Source organism: Pithys albifrons, chromosome 11, assembly GCF_047495875.1.
Source record: "Pithys albifrons albifrons isolate INPA30051 chromosome 11, PitAlb_v1, whole genome shotgun sequence".
Lineage (NCBI taxonomy): Eukaryota > Metazoa > Chordata > Aves > Passeriformes > Thamnophilidae > Pithys > Pithys albifrons.
The window spans coordinates 24,959,609-24,980,617 of record NC_092468.1 but is presented as its reverse complement, the minus strand read 5'-3'; the positions used below and the strand labels follow the sequence as shown (position 1 = coordinate 24,980,617).

At 50.8% G+C, this 21,009-nt stretch overlaps 3 protein-coding genes across 4 annotated transcripts in view; 1 reads left to right on the top strand and 2 right to left on the bottom strand.

The window, feature by feature from the left end:
- The first annotated feature begins 2,527 nt into the window (after positions 1-2,527).
- Positions 2,528-13,186, top strand: B3GALNT1 (beta-1,3-N-acetylgalactosaminyltransferase 1 (Globoside blood group)). 2 transcript variants are annotated; one of them, XM_071566477.1, is made up of 2 exons: positions 2,528-2,597; positions 12,204-13,186. In XM_071566477.1, exons 1-2 carry the CDS (start codon positions 2,528-2,530, stop codon positions 13,133-13,135), a joined length of 1,002 nt encoding a protein of 333 aa, XP_071422578.1. In that variant the 3' UTR covers positions 13,136-13,186. The 2 variants fall into 2 exon arrangements, with proteins under 2 accessions (XP_071422578.1, XP_071422579.1); XM_071566478.1 differs by lacking the exon at positions 2,528-2,597 and having other exon boundaries at positions 12,149-13,186.
- On the bottom strand, positions 7,053-7,637 carry ARL14 (ARF like GTPase 14). Its single transcript, XM_071566616.1, has one exon. It carries the CDS (start codon positions 7,635-7,637, stop codon positions 7,053-7,055), a length of 585 nt encoding a protein of 194 aa, XP_071422717.1.
- Positions 13,187-14,016: 830 nt separating the features above from the next.
- The window catches only part of PPM1L (protein phosphatase, Mg2+/Mn2+ dependent 1L), a 51,428-nt gene continuing 44,435 nt past the window's right edge, over positions 14,017-21,009 (bottom strand). The window contains exon 4 of the mRNA XM_071566442.1: positions 14,017-19,338. Within this exon, the coding sequence (XP_071422543.1) occupies positions 18,989-19,338 (350 nt within the window). The 3' untranslated portion in view covers positions 14,017-18,988. The remainder of the gene's footprint in view (positions 19,339-21,009) is intronic.

Here is a 21,009-nt window from a genome sequence, read left to right as displayed (position 1 = left end):
ACTCAGTGTATAATCCTCAATAACTCAGTGCATAATCCCCAAAAACTCCGTGTATAACCCTCAATAACTCAGTGTATAATCCCCCAAAACTCCGTGTACAACCCTCAATAACTCAGTGTATAACCCTTAATAACTCAGTGTATAACCCTTAATAACTCCATGTATAACCCTTAATAAGCAGGTGAGAGTTAAGAAATGTGACAATCTTCCAGTGGAGGTTGATTGGAAGAATGATTTGAAACTGAATTAATTTCCACAACATTTAATGCTAATAAGATTTTCTGTATTTTTTATTACTCATACTCAGGTTTAATCTTGTTTACAGTTACTATAAGCCAGTTATTTGCATAATATTTTTTCTCAGATTACATCTTTAGGGCCTCGTGTTACCAAAATCTATGAAACTGTTGCCTTCAGAGTAACAAGTTCAGAGACAACACAGGGAAGTTCCGACCTGTTTGCCCACACTGAATGTTGACTTTAAAGAAGAGAAGCTTTGGAACAGATTGTTGGCACAGGAGTGGTGCAAAACCCTCTCAAGAGCTGATGTCTGGCAGGTGATTTTGCTTTTTATTGTTTTGTGAACCTGCAAAGACTCAGGACTTTGCCCTGAGAATGTCTCTCTTATTTTTCTTTCCCTTTTCCCGCTGTATTTGTGTGGATTATCTTTCCCCCTCCTGCTTAACTCCTGAAATCCTTTTCCTGTAACATCCTCCTTCTTGTTTTGTTCAACCTTTTCAGAGTCATTCCAGCTGGGTTTGTATGCACTGAACATGCAAATAACTGAGGAGCACACAGAGAAACTGTGGCCAATTTATGTTTTACATTTATTGAACCTTACAGAGTAAATCCTCAACAAAGGAAAAAAACATGTAAATTCAGTCAACAATCCATTCCTTGTGTTGGGAAGAGCTGATGGCACCAGCTGTGGGCTCTGGGCATGAGGGCCACCTAATGAACAGATTAATTTATCATATATTAATTAAGCTGTTTGCAAAATGCCTTTCCTTCTTTTTTCTTTCTTTCTTTCTTTTTTTTTTTGCATCCACATGATATGAGAGATTTCCACAGGAATCTCTGATGGTCCTAAAAGAAAGAGAACTTTTCAGACTTCTGAATCAGTTAAGGGAATGTTGAGAGCTGCACATTCTTCAGTGATTAATGTGTGTGCTTTAGATAAAGGAACTGAAATCTATTGATTAAGGCACAGTCACCCTTTAACAGCCAAGCAGAATTTCAAAGGAGATTTGGCTTTGTCTGGATCGATGAAATTGTTGCTGCAGTTCCCAACTGTACTTGCTAAAAACAAACAACACACATGGCTTGGGTTTCAGAGGTAGATGGTTTATTAAACTCACAGAATTCCGTGTTTTTGCAGATATTTCACCAGATTCAGGCTACTCACTGCACTAATATAAGGTCTGGAAACTTCTCATCAGTCAGAAACACAGAACAAAAACATGATCTTTGCACCAAAGGAAGCACTACAAGGGAACAGGTGAATAAATATGGGGAGAACAAGGAAATCATAAAAAATACTCATCAAAAGATCTGGGTCAAGGCCCAGTCATAAAACCCTGACAGCATTGTCAGGAGTTGTGCACACACCGTGGGACAGGAGAGCTTTGAGGAAGGAAAACAGTGGAGTGGGATGTAAATGTGTTTGGTAATTCCAAGGACAAGGAGTGGCATGAGAGAGAGCACAAACCACCAGGGAAAGCTGATACAGAGACCCTGCAAACAGGCACTGCCACTGTGGCACCTGGAGGGGGAGAAGGCTCTGCCTGGGGGGGCTCCAGGGTAAATGTGGGGAGGGGGACACAGAGGGGCCAGCGGGGAGGGGACGTGTCCTTGGTGACCAGAGAAACCAAACCCAGCCCTGGATGGGGCTCACAGGGACACAGAGGGGACAGCGGGGAGGGGACGTGTCCTTGGTGACCAGAGAAACCAAACCCAGCCCTGGATGGGGCTCACAGGGACACAGAGGGGACAGCAGGGAGGGGACATGTCCTTGGTGACCAGAGAAACCAAACCCAGCCCTGGATGGGGCTCACAGGGACACAGAGGGGACAGCGGGGAGGGGACGTGTCCTTGGTGACCAGAGAAACCAAACCCAGCCCTGGATGGGGCTCACAGGGACACAGAGGGGACAGCGGGGAGGGGACATGTCCTTGGTGACCAGAGAAACCAAACCCAGCCCTGGATGGGGCTCACAGGGACACTGAAACACGTCCTGGGGGAGCAGGAGCAGAGCAGGAACAAGACATGAGCTCAGTTGGTTAAAACTTGGTTGTAATAACTCCAAGGCCATGGGTTCAATCCCCTGTGTGGGCCATTGGCTTAAGAGTTGGACTCGATGATCCTTGTGGGTCCTTCCAGCTCAGAACAGTCTGTGGGTCTGTGATTCTCACAGCTGTAGGACAGAGTAGTGCAGACACTGAAACACAAGGCCATGCACAGTCTGCTGAAGTCCCTTCAAACTCAGGTGTGTTGGGACTTGTTTCTGTTCATGAATTTACACTTGCCAATGGTCCCTGCAGTGTGGTGTGTGCCTTGGAGGCTGAGCCTCCACCCCAGGAATCTGCATTGGATAATCCAGGCTGGGGATTGGTGTCCAGAATCCTTCTCCTCATGCTGGACAGAAGTCCTGGAGCTCATTGGAAGTGGAAGAAGCCTGGTTGTAGCTTGGGTCCTTTGCTTTGAAGAAAGCCTGCTTTGAACTCTTTAATGCTTATTCAGCACTTCAGTGCATTGTTGTCTCCTTTGCAGTAGACTTAGAACTCTCTTGATAGAGGAAAGTCATTCCTTTGGTTCAGTTACTTGTCAGAAACGAGGAGGAGACACACAGAGACATTTGAGTAACTCTCAGCACTGCCCTGAGGTTGGGAAGGCCTTGTCCTGCCTTCCTTACATGTTACACTTGCCTCTGATTCTGCACAGAGTCCAAGTGATTGTCTCCAGGCAAAGCAGGGGCGAGTGTCACCATCCAAATTTGCAGTGGTTTCTTTTGCTGCTCCAAACCTTCCCTTAAAATGGCACTTCAGCCCACTGGAATTGTGGCCAGGGAGCTCCATGAGTTATTTCTGAACTCAGAAAGCCCCTCATGACTTTCTGCCATGGTGATCTTACCAACAAATGGCCAGAAGGACAGGTCTCCCCCTCTGGATTTGTCAACTCAAACATCCCATCCAAACGTGTCCCACGGATAATCTCCTTGAGGGGGACAGGGCCCTGCATGTCTTGGGTTCCACATCCTCCTTCCCCTCGTGATTCCCCATCTCAGGTGTGTTCCACCCCTCTTGGGTGACTCTTCTGTCAGCAGAGAGGAACAGGAACAGCAAACTGTGTAAGGACCATGAGCAGGCACTGGAGGGGTGAACACTTTACAGCACAGCTGGAGTGGTTCTGCAGTGGGTCTGGAGTGGTTCTGCAGTGGGTCTGCAGTGGGTCTGCAGCTCTGCACTTGCACAAGACTGCCACAATCCAGCCATAAAACATGCAGGGAACACCAGGGTGGCTAATGGAAAAATTCCCAAAGCTGGAGCAATATAAACAGCTGACCCAAACTCTTTCAGGCCTTCCATCCCATGCAAGACTTCGGTTCCACCACCACAGAGGGCAACACGCTTCATTTTCTGATTTCTCACCTTCTCAGAGCCTTCCATAATCCCAGAATTGTTTTTAGAGAGCAACCTATAACAATTATAAATAATTAAAGAAAAGAAAAGGCTTATCCAGGCATAAATTTTGCATACAGTGCTGTGAGCTGTGTTTTTAGCCCCACTAGAATTCCACTTTGTCGTGCTCTGAAAGGCAAAGACAGTTCTGCTCATCGTGTTCAGCCAAGCAGCAGGATCTGAAACTCTGCAGCTCAGGTTGGAGCTGGGAAACCCCTCTGTGAGTCCCCTGCTATTGATTTCACCACGGAGCACCTGATGGCATCAGATATCAAACCATTCCCAGGCCTGGGGGCAGCCTGTGGCACCAGCTCTGATCCACTCTGTCCAGACCTGAGCCAGAAGTTCTGCTTCCCCTGCCCCTTTCTGCCCCTGGAGCTTCCCCTGCCTCTGGAGCTTCCCGTGCCCCTTCCTTCCCCTGGAACTTCCCCTTCCTGCCCCTGGAGCTTCCCCTGCCCCTTCCTGCCCCTTCCTGCCCCTGGAGCTTCCCCTGGAACTTCCCCTTCCTGCCCCTGGAGCTTCTCCTTCCCCTGGAGCTTCCCCTTCCCCTGCCCCTTCCTGCCCCTGGAGCTTCCCCTGGAACTTCCCCTGGAGCTTCCCCTTCCCCTGCCCCTTCCTGCCCCTGGAGCTTCCCCTGCCCCTTCCTTCCCCTAGAACTTCCCCTTCCTGCCCCTGGAGCTTCTCCTTCCCCTGGAGCTTCCCTTTTCCCTTCCCCTTCCTGCCCCTGGAGCTTCCCCTACCCCTGGAGCTTCTCTTGCCCCTTCCTGCCCCTGGAGCTTCTCCTGCCCCTGGAGCTTCTGCCCCTTCCTGCCCCTGGAGCTTCCCCAAACCTGCTGAGGGCTCAGGGAGGTCTCTGCTCCCGGAGCACAAGGGCAGTTTGGAGCAGTGGGTCCATCTCCTGTGTCTCCCCATCCTAAGGAAGCCCCTGATTCCATTCCTGCAGGCTGGAAAAGGCCAACCAGCTCCCAGAGGAGAGGAACTAATTAAGTCTTTGGATTGATGATCTCCTGGCTCTCCTGTGGCTCAGAGGGAACATTCATCTCAGTGGGGATTCCTTTTGTAGTTTCTCAGCCTTGCCTTCCCCAGGGGCACTGGGGTGGTCACTTTGCTCTGTCTCACTGATTTTTTTTAATTAAACTTTCAGGCATATAATTCCTTTGAGAACCTGCACTGATTGATATTTATTTTAAAGCTTCAAAGCTATTCCAAAAGGTTGGGGTCTCCATGGGCAGATATAACAGGCATGTCTTCACTTCTCTGGGAAACCAAGGTCTTAGAAAATCCAATTTTTAAATACTTAATATTCTGTAAAGTGAATGGAATAGGGTTTATTTCTCTCATTTGAAGCATAATGTAAAATACTTTTTCAAGTTGATGTGTCATTTAGTCTAATTTGATAACCTGCAGAAGGGCTTGTGTGCCTGAAAGCTTAGGCTTGGTTTTAGCTACATGAGCTCATCTATTATGGGGCTTTATTTCTCCCTTTAGAACTTTCTTCTGGTCTAATTAGAGACCCTGGTGCCCCCTCATTAAATCTCTCAGGAGAGTTTCTCACTGAGGGAGTCCTGAGGCCACAGAACTAAACTGAGGTTTATAACAGACACATTATTCGATTAAGAGAATTCAAAATACACCATCCACATGTAAATGCTCATAAATGTATTGATTTGAAACGTTACATTTTTTAACATTGAATTGCTGGGCTCGGAAAACTCACGTCAATGACTTTTACAGACCTTTTTAGGGACAGAAGATGACACTTTGGATTTGACCTAAATCACCCACCCAGGCAGTGAGAAGTCCAGATCCCTGCTCTCCTTTTAGCAACAGTCTCAACATGACTCAGGATTTGGCCCCTGGGAATTAGTCTCAGTGTTAACAACAGCAGCTGTTGAGAAACCTCCCTTTGTTTACTATTTCAGCAAATTCCCCTGATGATTTTTTTGGTCTTTAAATAATCAATGCATGAGACAACAGGGTATGTCCGGGTGATTTTATCGCTGCTTCACCCTCCTGTAACTTGAATTTCCTGCCTGTTTATTAGTAAGGATGAAACACAAATTTCCGGCATGAATTTCTTGGCATCATCATTTTGCCACAAAAATCCAGGTGCACAAGAGGAGCCCCTGCCACAACTTTTCCAGAGCCCATGGCTGGGAAGTTCATTCTTCCACAGCACTGTTGAGGCTCACAGTGATTGAATGACTTGTCTGTGGTCAAAGACTGTGGTAAATGTAGGGGGTTAAAAAATCCAGGTATCTGAGCAGGCATCCCAAGCTCTGGAATATCCCACCTTGTGCCAGGGAGGCAGAAGGAACTGGGCTGGATTTTCTGGGACTAACAATTCAATGGTCTCTTTTCTCCTGCATTTAACAGAACAGACCCCATTAACTTGTCAGCCTTAAACTGTTTTCATGGTTGATGGAGTTCAATTAGTCTTCTAGTTATCAATCCTTCACTGCTGTAATTCAGAATACTAATTCCCTCCTTCAGCCATCAGGAAAATTGGCACAGAAATTTCCCTTGGAATTTTTTTCTATAAACTGTAGTAATGGGATTAGTTACGTCAAATTTAATCAAACCTAAAATTATCAGTAACAATATTTCAGATGGTTTCAGCAGAGGCAGGACAGGATCTGTCAGGATCTATTAAAACATGTCCAAGAAGCCAATTCCCTCATTCCTGTCCCACCCCAAAGGGATTGGGATTCAGCACTTTGCTGGAGTGACCCCATGGTGGTCCCTCCCTCTGCCCTTGGCCAAGGAGAGCAATCCAGCAGTGAAACAAGGAAAGCAGCCCATGGAAATCTGGGACAACAGGACATCAGACCTACACCTTGGAGCCAGCCCTGGATTCCAGCTCTGTCTGGGGCTGGCTGAGGAGCAGCTCCTGCCTGTTGCAGTCTGGTTGGAGTGACTGTTCCCAGAATGCAGGAACAGCCAGCAAGTTCCCTTGCACATAATGAAGAGCTTAAGTTTTAAACCTGCTATATTTCTACATGAGAAATCCACAGAGCATTTAGCACAAAACAGCATTTTACAGTTGCTGAACAAATGACTTGGCCCTTTTACATCTTACAAAATGACTTAAGGGATTTAAGCACTTCTCACCTGCTCAGTTTCCAGTGCTCAACTCCACCTTTCTCATCCTTCAACAGCCACATTTCTGAGCTGAATAACCCTGAGTAAATTAAAAAAATAATAAAATGCTGCAGAGTCATATTTCAGAAGCATCTGCAGGTATAACAGTAGACTTTAATAGTCACAGTTATTTATAAATATTTATGTATAAAAGTTCTCCAGACTCCAATATGTCAGACTTTGTCTGTCCAACAAAATATGTCAACATCCACCAGAGTTTGATGACAGAAAGCCTTAAAGTGTGTCCATTTCCTTCAGGTTTCTGAAGGTCTCCTTGGATCTGCTGTACTGTCTGGCAAACGTGGCCACTCTTTCGAGAGCTACTCTCAGTCCTTCTCCCGTGATGCCACAGCAGGGCTGCACATACCAAGTCCTGTCACTGCAGTACTTCTTCATCTTGAACCTCCTGGTGATCTCCTCAGCATTCAAAGCTCCAGGCAGGTCCTGCTTGTTGGCCAGGACAACAACTGGCACGTTCTTTATGGATTCATTCTTCAGGATGAGTTCAAACTCCTTCCTTGCTTCCTCCAGCCGGCGCTTGTCCGAGCTGTCCACCACGTACAGCAGCCCGTCCGCGTCCTCCAGGAAATTGCTCCAGACCTGCCTCATCTTCTCCTGTCCTCCAACATCCCAAAAGGTCAGCGTGAAATCTCTCTCCATTTCAATCATATCCACGTTGAAGCCGATGGTTGGAACGGTCAGGAACACATCCTTACACCGGAGCTGGTACAACAGTGTGGATTTTCCTGCGAAATCCAGTCCAAGCATCACTATATTGGCTCGCTTTGCTCTGGGGGCTTTGGTGTTCTGGAGGCCCATTGATGCCGTGGAGTTCTCTGCCCTGCCAGCCTGGGATGTTCTCTCTCTTCCCTGAAGCCAATTTGCATCAGTGTCTTTCCTGCTCCGTGAGAAGCAGCGCGAAGGGGCAGGAAGGGGAAGAGCAGCTTGGAGCTGTGCACTCAGTAAAACCTCTGTGCAAACACACGCGGCTTTTATCGGGCTGATAACAGGTGGTTCTGGAGGTGAACTCTCCGTGCCAACCTGTGGGTGGGACAGCCATGAATAACCCACCCATTGGTCACGGGCACAAAGGTTGCAGCCTCATGACAGGTTTGAACAGCTTTCCACACTGCCAGGACCAGCTGCCTGGTTACTCCCTGCACCGTGGTCTGGGGAAACGTCTGCCCTGTCTCAGTGCGTGCTCAGAGATCAAGCTCTGCATCCACACCCTTTGGGGAAAGAAAGGAGACATAAACACAGACAGTGGGGGGGCAAATCTTATTTATCGATCCACAGCATGACAAGGTACCCCATTTATCAGAGCATCTCATCTCCCAGCAACAAACTGATCTTACTTTGAGTCCTGTGTTCAGATTTGGGCACCACCACATAAAAAAAAACATTAGTCCATTGAAGGGCATCCAAAGGAGGCCATGAGGATGGGGAAGGGTCTGGAAGGGAAGCCGTGTGAGGAGCAGGTGAGGGCACTTGGTTTGTTCAGCTGGAGAAAACTGAGCTCCGACCTCATTGGGGTCTTCAGCATATTCCCAAGGGGCAGAGAAGGGGCAGGCACCAATCTCCTTGCTCTTGTGAGCCATGACAGCACCCAGGGAATGGCTGGAGCTGTGCCAGGGCAGGGACAGCACCCAGGGAATGGCTGGAGTTGTGCCAGGGCAGGGACAGCACCCAGGGAATGGCTGGAGTTGTGCCAGGGCAGGGACAGCACCCAGGCTATGGCTGGAGTTGTGCCAGGGCAAGGTTGGGTTGGATCTCAGGAAAAGGCTCTTCCCCCAGAGGGTGGTGGGCACTGACCAGGCTCCCCAGGGCGGAGGGCACAGCCTCAAGACTGCCAGAGCTCCAGGAGGGTTTGGATGATGCTTTCAGGCACAAAGTGTCATTCTTGAGGTGTCCTGTGCAGGGCCAGGAGTTGGTCTCGATGATCCTGCTGGGTCTCTTCTGGCTCAGCTTAGTCTGTGATTCTGTGGTCAGTGGTCTCTAAGGTGAGCCTGCCCAGGCCCATGGACTCAATGCATGTAAAACTCCAGTGAAAACGGGCTCTGCTGCACCTGCCTGCCTCTGGCCACACCAGGGACTCCTCCAGCCAGGGCTGTGAAGTATGAACAAGTTTAACTGCAGTCTGCATGACCACACAATGACTAAATACAGTCCTTAGGAGCCACTCACCACTGAGACTCTGCTGCCCGAAATGAAACATTTCTGTTACCTTCATTCTGCCCTGCCCTGTGCTTGCCCACTGATCCACCAGGACTTCTGCAGGGAAAGGGACAAGAATCAGGGAAATGACAGTCTTGATCATTTTTTTTGGCCAGAATTCTAAATAGTAGAATAAAACAAGAGGAGATAGAAAATTTAGTCCAGTATTACTGAATTCCTCCTGAGTGTCTATTTTTCTGACACTGGACAGACCTTTGCTGGGCTGGTCTGACACATCCCAGTTGATTCTACAATTCCATGATCCTGTGATCCTGAGTACTGCAGTGCTGACTTGCTCTCACACCCAGCAAACCGTTTGTCTTTGCTTGAGAAATTACAGAATCAGCAAAAAGATGGAAAGGTCTTGGTGGCCAAACGAGCTGCTGACTGATGGGACAATCATTTCAATAATTACGACATTGATTGCCCAGTTATTATGTGTTGTGGAAAATAAACCTCTGCCTCGACAGACAAGTTATAATCTGGTATCTCCTGGAGATAAAAGGGTTAGACCAGAACTAATTGGGGACAACAAAAGATGACAGTGACGTGCTCACTGCTGGGTGTTTTTCACTGTTAATCACACGTATGGATTATATGGAGGACTTTTTGCAGGAGCAGGTCATGAGTTATTAAACCCAGGAAGAAAGGGTTTGTGTTTCTTTATAAATAATGCATAGGAATGAATTGAAAGATGGGGAGGCAGGAAACCCTGCAATGTGTTCATGCAGTCGAGTGACTCAGAATTCCCTGGAAAACAGTGTGCAGTTCTGGTGGAGCTGAAATATGGAGATGGTGAGCAAGGGCAAAGCCCTGTGGGGATGATGGGGCTGTGATGTGAAGCTCACTCCCAGTTCTCTGCTCTGTGTTTGCTCCAGCTGTGCTCAGTATTTATGGTCGTAATTTAATTCCGACATCAGGCATTCTGGCACTTCAGGGACCAAGCAGAGTGTGACTTTTTACCCCAATTATGTAAAGGCCAGCACAGATCAGCTGGTCCGGGAGCGTCTCAGGGTCTGCCCGTTTCTAACTCTACCCAAGTCCACACGAGTTTGGTTCAGAGCAAGCTCTTGCCATCCGGAGCCGCTTCCAGGACAGTTCCCGTGTTGCTCCGGAGTTCCCAGCCAGGTGAGAGCAGAGCACAGGGCAGAGTGTGCAGCCTCCTCTGCCGGGCTCTGCCCCCGAGCACTGGGCAGGGTGGGACATCCCCTCTGCTTTGGCCAAAGGTGTGTGTTTGCTCGGCCGGGCCGGACTGTGTCACCTGCGCAGGGTTTGCACAACGCGGAGTAACAAACCCGGCACGGCTGATTTAGCACCGCCTGATCCGCGCTCAAACTGCGCCGTAACCCTTTGGCAAAGCGGGCAGCGCGCTGGGAACTGTGCAGGTCCCCCGGTCACCGGGGCAGGGGATTCCACCTCGTGCTTCGCTGCAGGAACCAGAGCGATGGATGGAGCGAATCCTCCCGGGGCCACTGGCTCGGGATTCCTGGTGGAGGAGCCCTCGGGGAAGGGTTGGTTCGAGATTCCTGGCGGAGGAGCCCTCGGGGCAGGATTGGATCGGGATTCCTGAAGGAGCAGCCCTCGGGGAAGGCGGAGCTCGGCATTCCTGGCGGAGGAGCCCTCTGGGCAGGCTGGGATCGGGATTCCTGGCGGAGGAGCTCTCTGGGCAGGCTGGGATCGGGATTCCTGGCGGAGGAGCCCTCTGGGCAGGCTGGGATCGGGATTCCTGGCGGAGGAGCCCTCTGGGCAGGCTGGGATCGGGATTCCTGGCGGAGGAGCTCTCTGGGCAGGCTGGAATAGGAGCGGCCGCTGGCGGTGCTCGGGGAGGCGGAAGACGAGGTGCCGCTTCCCGGTCCCGGCAGCGACAGGAGCGGTGGGCGAGGGGCACGGGAATGGGAACGGGAATGGGAACAGGGACGGGAAAGGGTCCCCTGGCCGGGGTTGGGTGCGCGGGGGAGCCCAAGCCCCGCGGAGGGAGCAGCACCGAGCGCTGCTGCCCGGCCCGGTTTTAGTGGGAATGGCTTTGAACCATTCCCTGGATTCGGCAGAGGGCGGCAGAGCCCCTCGCACCGATCCCTCCCTGCTGCCTCCTCATCCATGGGATGCGGAAAGGTGCCTGGAACAGAGGACAGGGTGGCTCGGGCAGTCAGAAGTGAGAGCGAGACGTTGTTAAAAGTGCTTTACAATAATTCTTAAAGTATTGTTATATCGGAGCGTTGTGCTTGTGGAACTGCCCTTGCTTTCCATTGGCTGGAAGTCACGTGGAGAAAAACATGGAATCACCCGCCGGTTTGGGTTGGAAGGACCTTAAGGATCATCTCGTTCCACCCCCTGCCATGGGAAGGGACACCTTCCATGGACCAGCCTGCTCAAAGCTCCATCCAACAGGAATATATTTGCAAATTATTTCTGTTGGTGGCTTAAAAAAGGGTTTTTGTATACATCTAACATTACATTATTTTAAAACATTTAAATTGGACTATATCGTGGTTATTGTAATTTCTAGCCTTTAAGGGATCTGAGAATGCCACTTGATTTAATGAAGTTGATTTTTACCTTTTTCCTCCCTCAGAACAAGCAGCTGCTCCACCTCAAACGGGGATGAAACATCTGTGTGTCCTTCTGCTGTCTGGGCTGCCTTCCTCCAGCTCAAACCAACCAGCAGGACTTCTGTGTTAAGGAAAATACCCCACTTGGAACCCTCTGCACATCCATTTGCTGAGCACTTTGGAGCTGTTGGATTTCATACCTGGTGTTCCTTCCTCGAGCTGGAGATGTGCTGGGATCTCTGGGATCACACCACCCAACACTGGCAGAGCTCAGGTTGGTGCAGGGAGGGTTTCCAAGGTGGAAGCCATGAGGTTTCAGTGCCAGCCATGCTCAGGAGAGGCTCTGCTGTGATCCCTGCAGGGCAGGATGGAGCAGCTGGATCAGGGAGGCTTCAATTTGCCTTTATTACACTCCACCCCACTTCCAGCTGAGAAGATAAGAAGGTGTGACTGGAACAACACCCTTCTGAATGCTACTGTTTAATCTCTTTTTCAGCCAGAAAGATGCTGCTTCAGGGCTTGTAATGGATTCAGAAGGTCACCAGTGAACTTCCACAGACACTGACCATGCCCCTGGTCCCAGCTGGTGCCACATACATGAGACCCTTGAAAGGGGTGTTTGTGTTTCTCCTGGTGTTTTCCATGGTCACAATGTGGTACATCACCTTTTCTTCCCACACTGTGCTTGAGAAGGTGAACCTGATGTATTTCTATGAGTATGAGCCCGTGTACAAGCAGAGCTACCCCTTCACTCTGCGGGAGCTCTGGAAGTGCCACGACATCCACCCCTTCCTGGTCATCCTGGTGTCCTCCAGGCCCAGGGATGTGAGGGCCAGGCAGGCCATCAGGACAACGTGGGGCTCTCGGAGCTCCTGGTGGGGGCAGCGAGTCCTGACGCTGTTCCTGCTGGGGCAGGACCCCCCTGGAGCAGAGGAGCCCACGGAGCTGTCGGTGGAGGACGAGAGTGTCCTCTATGGAGACATCATCCAGCAGGATTTCAGGGACACCTACGACAACCTCACCCTCAAGACCATCATGGGCTTCCGGTGGCTCTCCGAGTTCTGCCCCAACGCCACGTTCCTCATGAAGACTGACAGTGATGTCTTCATCCACACCCCCAACCTGGTGAGGTTCCTGCTGCCTCGCAGCCAATCGGAGCAGCTTTTCACCGGGTACCCCCTCGTGGAGAACTTTGCCTACAGGGGCTTGGACAGAACCAGGTCCATCTCCTACGAGGAGTATCCCTTCAGGCTGTACCCCCCCTACTGCAGTGGGCTGGGCTATGTGCTGCATGGCAAACTGGCCCTCAGGATTTATGAGCTCATGAGCCACGTCAGGCCTGTGAAGTTTGAGGATGTTTATGTTGGAATTTGCTTAAATCTCCTTAAAGTCAACGTCAGTGTTCCAGAAGATGCAGAGCAGTTCTTTCTGTATAAAATCAATTTTGATGTGTGTAAGTACAGACATTTGATTGCAGTTCATGGCCTGACACCAAGTGAACTGATCAGCTTTTGGCAGGATTTGTCATCCAGCAATTCCATGACTTGCCTCTGACTCTGGATTAACACAGAAGCTCCAACCTGTTCGGTGCAGAAACATTTCAAGTTCAGGGCAATGCAAAAACCAGTTCTAGACATGACCTTGACAACCCTGCAGTGGCAGCATTTCCCTGGAATATCCCAGTCCTCTTAAATAAAAATACCAGGAATTCACAGAGCACTTTTCCATGGGTGTCCCACACACTCAGGGCACTTTGGAGGGCGCTGTCCCAGCTGCCACCTCCCCACGTGGTCAGCTGTAGGAATTTCTGCCTGAATCCTCTGGAATGCATGGAATGTCACCAAGGAATGATGTTTATGCCAAGAAACTGGAAGATGCTTCCCAAATTCCTGCCAGGCTTGGTTTTGTTGCCACTCTCAGTGATTTGTCCTCTGCCCAGCATGAAACTTTAACCAACCTCCTTTGTGTGTGTCAGCCCTGGGACCCTCCCTGGGAGTGTCACCCCTTGGGATGGAAATGTGTCACCTCTGGAATGATTCCAGGACTGTTCCAGGGATCCTGTGGGAGCTGCAGGAGCTGATGGGAAGCTCTGGCAACGTGGTGCAATTTTGTGTGTGTCTCTATGCCTATAAAACAGAATGGCTTTGGTGCCTTTGGCAGTGCCCACAGGCTCCTGGAGGGCACATGGAGAGGAGTTCAGGTGCACTTTGGCTACCAGACATCCCAAAAACATTGGGATAATCAATCCCCACACAGGTTAACACCTCTCTGTGTGTACTGATGCATCCCAGGAGCTTTGGAACCTGCAAGGAGGATGAAACCAGAATAATTCCTATCGTTATTTCTGTTTCTAAATTAGTTTCCATTTAAAATGGAAGAAATCCCAATATTTCTATTCAAAGAAGACAAACTCTGCCCTATCTGTAAAGACCAGGTTTTAATAATCACTTTATTCATATCAGCAAGGCCCAGTTTTCAGTAGTTTACACTTCTAAGAGACAACAATACAGAGTTTGCAGTTGCATGAACATAATTAACCTGGACACATCCACTACAGGGGAGGAGACCACGGTGCCATCCTGCCCGTGGGCTCTGCAGCTCCCTGTGCCCAGGGGCTGCCTGGCCTGGCACAGTCCCAGTGTCTCCCAGGGACAGGAACCCCCAGGCTGAGGCTCCACCAGTGTCTTCATTCCCTCGTGGTCAGGACTGGGTTTGGCTCTTCCCAAGAGCTGCACGTGGGGTTTGGATGGGATTAGAGGGTTATTTTTTTTAGGGACAAAAATGAGGTCTTGGGGACAACACTCTCTAGACAAGATGTCAGTGTTCTAAGGATGGATGTTAAGCTCAAAGCTTTTTAAAAATAAGGTGGTTTTTTGTTGTTAAATAGCTGAAAATACAATATTGGATAACTGAGGGAAGGATGCTCTTGTATTTCCAGAGACAGGTAAAACTACAGCTGTGCCAGGGGTTGAGGATCTGGGATTTGGTTGTTCTGAGGGCACATCCTGAGAGCTGTGAGAAATATTTACCTTGTTCTGTGATTGTTTATACATCTTCAGAGCCCCAACCCTCTGTTTTTCAGAAGCCTGTTGTATTACATGTTCAGAGAGGAATTATTGGCCACAAGAACACTGATACTGCAGCACCCTTTGTATTGCTTTTCCCCCCCAAAAAATTGGATTTATGACTCTGCAGACTTCAGGGAACTGCCAGAGCAGAGAATGCTCCTGGAGAGGGAGAAGGGAGGTCCCAGGGGGTGACCAGAAACACCCCCAGCACCTGCAGGGGGTGGGATTTGTGCCCAGTCTGACCCTGCTCACAGGTCACCAAGGTTTGGGCACAGGGATCTCTTGGACATGAATTGCCACCAAATCACAGTCCTGGTTTTCTGACAAAAACCTCATTTCCAAATCTGGTTTGTATTTGAGTCTGACCTTATTATTGCTTAAAAGGCTGTCAAATTGCTGACCAAGCTCCTGCTTCTGCTGGAAGTCATTTCTAGGGAAGTTTTGAGCATGAACAGCCATGCAAGAGGTAAAACCCCATAAGACCATGAGCTAATCTAAGAACTGAAGTCAGGATGGGCCCAAATTTTGTTGGATCTGCCTAAAATACTCTACTAAAAGGGCCTCAAATTTTTACAGTTTTTTTTTCTCATGCAGCAAGTGGTTTAGAAGCTGCAGTAAACCAGAATTCCAAGTGCTTGTGATTTTGATAGGAAAATTGGGGCTTCTGACCTGAATAGCCCAACAATAATAATAATAATCCACTGGGCAGAGATGTTTGGAAATTGCTGCTGGATGGGGAGCAAAGGGGGTTCCAGGGTGGAATTCCCAGCCTGGATGTTATTTTAGAGGAGTTAAAATGCTTTGTGTGCATTCTGGAACAAACCAATTCCAAATAAACCAGGAGGCAGCAGAGGCAGGGGCAGCATTCCCTCTGATCAGCATTCCCAGCACATTTGGAATATATCCCAAAGTTTTGCCTTACATTTCCTAGCACTGCTAAAGCCCTTCAATGCCTGGATGCCCAACCCCAGCTGTGGTGCCACCAACCCCGGCCGTGGTGCCACCGACCCCGGCCGTGGTGCCACCGACCCCGGCCGTGGTGCCACCCATCCCAGCTCCAGAGGGACAGGGAGGGAAAGCCAAGGCCCTTCCAGCCCTTCTGGGAAGGATCTGAACCCCCTCTGTGCAATCAGAGATGAACTCCATGGCAGTGCAGGATCCAGTGCCTGATCACCGAGGGAAATGGGAGCCTGTGATATCCCTGGGACAGCCCAAATTCCATCCAGGATCCAGTGCCTGATCTCTGAGGGAACCACTGAAATGGGAGCCTGTGATATTCCTGGGACAGCCCAAATTCCATCCAGGATCCAGTGCTTGATCTCTGAGGGAACCACTGAAATGGGAGCCTGTGATATCCCTGGGACAGCCCAAATTCCATCCAGGATCCAATGCCTGATCACCAAGGGAACCACTGAAATGGGAGCCTGTGATATCCCTGGAACAGCCCAAATTCCATCCAGGATCCAATGCCTGATCACCAAGGGAACCACCAAAATGGGAGCCTGTGATATCCCTGGGACAGCCCAAATTCCATCCAGGATCCAATGCCTGATCACCAAGGGAACCACCAAAATGGGAGCCTGTGATATCCCTGGGACAGCCCAAATTCCATCCAGGATCCAGTGCCTGATCACCAAGGGAACCACCAAAATGGGAGCCTGTGATATCCCTGGAACAGCCCGAATTCCTCCAGCACTGCACCAGCTGCCTCATTACAAGGGACATTTTGGCATGTTGGACCACAGGAAAGATGCTCTTTGGCACCAACTCCATCCCTCAGTTCCTGCCACGTGAGGCTCCTCCTGGGGGCACTCCTCCTGGGAGTGACTCAGGCTCAGGCTATGAAGAATTCCATGGCCAGAGGAGCACCCAGCTGGTGTTGGCCACTTCCACCCAAAGGCAGCTCCTTTTTTGGAGAGGTGCCCAGGCAGGAGAGCAGCAGGGAGGAGCCCCTGGCACATTCCTGGCATACAGCACCTGGCAACCTTCCCAGCTGGAGCACAATGTTAAGGCAGTGGGAGAAGCCTGGATGGCATCAGCAGGATGTACCTGACCTTGTCTTGTCCCACAGCTGTGCCACTACAGAATTTGGCACAAATCAGCAGAACTGGGGATGTCCAGGTGTGGATTCAAGGCTTGGCACACTTCCAGCAGGGAGCACAGGTGGGCACTGAGCATGGATGGGGAGGAGCACACCAAGCCTCTCACCTTCTTCTGTCCTCCATCCTCATAGGTCCCTCAGGGATGCTCTGGAGAGGGTCACGGATCCCTGAGGGATGCTCCATGGAAGGTCACGGATCCCTGAGGGATGCTCCATGGAAGGTCACGGATCCCTGAGGGATGCTCCCTAACCCCAGGAGCAGGAGCTGCAGGAGGCCCAGTGTACCCAGGAGCTTTGCCTCCAGGAGTGTTAATGGAGCATGTTTTTTGGGAGCTGACCATCATTCCAGTTCCAGCTCTCCCAGTCCCTGGGAAGGATTAGTGGTGGCACAAACATCCCTCTCCTGCTCTGAAGCTCCTTGTCCCTGGGAAGCTCCCCAGGCTGTGTCCTCCAAAGGGACATCTGGGAGGGACACAGGGAAGGCTCTGCCCCTGCTGCTGGGCCATTCCTGGCTCCAGGACTGAGCATTCCCATGGAAATACCACACAAGGTCTGCACTTCACAGGGCTCTGACCTCAAATACCTTCTCAAGCTGCAAGAACTGAAGTGCTCTGCAATTATTGCCATTTCCTGCTGCACTGAACTGCTGAGCTGCAGCTCAGAGTCACTCAGGGGATGGAAAACCTTGGAGCCTCCCACCCTCCAGAGGGTGCTGGACACCTCCCCGCTGCTGCTCTGCCCTCTCGAGTCCAGGGGCATTCCTGGAGTGTGGGATGAGCAGAGGCTGCCAAGGGTTCCATGCACAGCACTGGGAATGGCAACAGGTCCAATGAAGAGCTGTGATTATCCCCAGAAATGAAAGAAGTTCCTTGGGGAAGAGGTAACCCAGGAACAAAATCAAGAAGAGCAAGATGGGAATTCCTTCTTGAGCAGAAATTGGTGCTCTTTGAGTTTCACCTTGAGGTACCCAGAGCTGCTCAGCACCCAAGGACATTGTGGCAATGCCAGGGAATGAATCAGATCCCCCTGTGCACCCAAACACCCACCACCTCCATGAGCCTGAAGGCTTGGGCAGGTCATCCAGCCCCAGGTTTGACAGGGACATCCCAAGGATTTTGTACCCACCCAGCCTGGTGTGTCCATGTCACACTCAGCCCTGTCCCACTGCCAGGAGGAGCTGCCACCACGGGCAGAGCACACTCCCACCATCCTCCTTCCAACTCCCAGCAGCCACAGGTTCCAAAACACAACTAAACACTAAAAGTTAGATCTAACCAGACTTTGATCCAGGTTGAACACAGGTTTCCATGCCCACAGTGCAACGATGCTGCCTGGCCTCTGTACCTCACCCCAAACCAGGCTCTGCCCTGGGATCACCACCACAAACCCACCTTTGCAGGGGTGCCAGGGGCAGCCACTCCACCTGGGCAGCCCTGAGGGATGCCCTGCTTTGAGGAATTTTCCAACAGTCACTAATGACATTAATTTCACCTTGCATCACTTCCCAAGTCCATGCCAAGAAAAGTAAGGTCAGGGTGATTCCTGGTGACATTCTGCTGTCACAGCTGAGCTGTTTCTGATGCAGAAGGTGTCAAACCTCTGAGTATTTGGCTGAAGTTTACCATGGGTTGGTTTGGATACGATATGGCCTAGAACTGTTCTAGAGCAATGCACAGCCTGGATAAACATGTGGCTTCAGGTAATTCAGAACTCTACCTACTCACATGCTTGGCAGGGGTTGCTTCAAGGGGTTAAATGAAGTGAGAGCCAAGAGTGGCAGCAGGGGACACTTGGCTCCTCCTCCTCCTCATCCACACCAGTAAGAGGCCAACAACCACAAACCTTTTCCTATTCAACTGTGGGTTAAGGAGATGAGGGACATGAGCAGTCAGAGCTATGGGGGGAAGCAGCAGCACTGCCCTGTCCCTGCCGGGCCCCGGGACCGACCCTGGAACAGCAGAGCCCGGAGGGGAGGGAGCAAACAAAAAGTCTACCCAGGGTTCCTACAGAAAACTGTGCCATGGGAGGTTCCATCAGTGCCCAAGGAGCAGCAGGGGCATGGGGGGCAGGGGCAGGTGGGCAGGCACAGTCCTGGCCGTGGCTCAGCACGGCTTTGTTGTATTGCTCCTTTAGTCAAGTGCAGAACGCAGAGCGGAGGGACCCACCACGTGGGGAGGGTCTGACAGCACTCCCAGAGCTTCCTGCTGGCTCTGCTGCGAGTCCAGAGCCAGCCCCTGCTCACTGCTGCTCCTCTGCCTTGCTGCTGTTCCTGAACTTCACCACCATGACCGTGATGTTGTCGGGGCAGCCCCTGTAGAAGGACTGCAGCACGATGCTCTTGGCGCCGAAGTGCGGCTCGTCCAGGCGCTCCTTGATGAACCTGACGGCCTCCTCGTTGCTGAAGGCATCCCACAGCCCATCAGAGGCCAGGATCATGAACTCTGGCTGCAGTTTGTCCAGGTCAAAGGTCAGGATGTCAGGATCAGGGATCACCACGTTCAGGTTCTTCAGGGGGTAGTCGCCCAGGGAGCGCGACATGGCCAGGATGCCCTGGACGCGCCAGGAGCCGTTGAAGCTGATGAAGCCACCTGGGGAGAGACACCACCACTTAGAGCAGCTCTTTGAGACCTCAGAGCATTTCCCTGGTGCCTGACACACCACCCCAAACCCCATCCTGAGGGAGACAGAGCTCAACACATGGGGGTGACCTCGGCAGGAAATGCTGCGCTGCCACAGCTGGAGCAGAGGAACCAGGAGTGGATCTGCTTTCAAAGGAAGCTTCCCAGGGAGGCCCACAGCCCATGGAACAGCACAGGAATTTCTGTCCTGCACCACTGACAGCCCATGGAACAGCACAGGAATTTCTGTCCTGCACCACTGACAGCCCATGGAACAGCACAGGAATTTCTGTCCTGCACCACTGACAGCTCATGGAACAGCACAGGAATGCCTGTCCTGCACCACTGACAGCCCATGGAACAGCACAGGAATTTTTGTCCTGCACCACTGACAGCCCATGGAACAGCACAGGAATGCCTGTCCTGCACCACTGACAGTCCATGGAACAGCACAGGAATGCCTGTCCTGAACCACTGACTGCTCATGGAACAGCACAGGAATGCCTGTCCTGCACCACTGACAGCTCATGGAACAGCACAGGAATTTCTGTCCTGCACCACTGACTGCTCATGGAACAGCACAGGAATTTCTGTCCTGCACCACTGACTGCTCATGGAACAGCACAGGAATTTCTGTCCTGCACCACTGACAGCCCATGGAACAGCACAGGAATTTCTGTCCTGCATCACTGACAGCCCATGGAACAGCACAGGAATTTCTGTCCTGCATCACTGACAGCTCATGGAACAGCACAGGAATGCCTGTCCTGCACCACTGACAGCCCATGGAACAGCACAGGAATGCCTGTCCTGCACCACTGACTGCTCAGCAAAACTCCTGGGGATGTGCAGAGGGAGAGAATGACACAAATCTTTACACTCTGTGAGCACTTTTCCTCTGTGGTTCATGGATCTCCTGAAGGAAACAGCACTGAGGACACCCTGAAGTGGGACCCAAAGGCAGGAAGCAAAGAAACGTTGCAAAACTATTGACAGGCTCCTCCCAAACTGCCTTGGAAGGAGCTCTGTCAAACAACACCAAAAATCCCTTGGGAACAGAGGACAAAAGGTGACTTCAAGTTGCTAAAACGCCCCGTGGGATGTGAGGGATTCCACCATCACCCGGAGAGAGGATCCAGTTCCATCTCTGTCCCCTGGGGGGTGCTCAGAGCGAGGTCTGCTCTGCCCAGTGCCCAGTGCCAGGAGTGGGAGGCAGGCAGGGCTGGAGGGCACAGCAGGGGAACTGTGGCACTCCCCATCCATCTGCACAGCACCAGCTGCTCCTCCCAGTGTTCTGTCACTGCAACAGGAAGGAAAAGTCACCCGAGGACAAACAATTTGCAAACATGCAACGTTCAGTGTAGGACAGAATTTTCTGTCTGTGAACTGTCTGCTCTGGTGTTGTTACAAATGTCTTTGTTCTCTGTTCAGCCTGGGTGTTATTTGTCACCTGTCACCTTCATCTTCCCAGAGCATTCCCCTTCCTGGCTGGCTGATCTAATCTCTAAATTCCTTCTGCTTCCAGGGGAAACTATTTCATTGAAGGATTCATTGTTGCCTAAAGCTTGAAACTTGATTTGTGTGACACTTTGAACTGCCTGTTCTCATGGACACTCTGTGGCACTGAGTGCCATGATCCGG

What these genes read in the sequence shown, in the direction of transcription:
- B3GALNT1 (XM_071566477.1), top strand. Translation starts at nt 2,528, where the DNA reads ATGGTCCCTGCAGTGTGGTGTGTGCCTTGGAGGCTGAGCCTCCACCCC. An exon ending in GAATCTGCATTGGATAATCC is followed by an intron (nt 2,598 to 12,203) that starts AGGCTGGGGATT and finishes AAGGGGTGTTTG; the next exon opens with TGTTTCTCCTGGTGTTTTCC.
- ARL14 (XM_071566616.1), bottom strand. Translation starts at nt 7,637, where the DNA reads ATGGGCCTCCAGAACACCAAAGCCCCCAGAGCAAAGCGAGCCAATATA.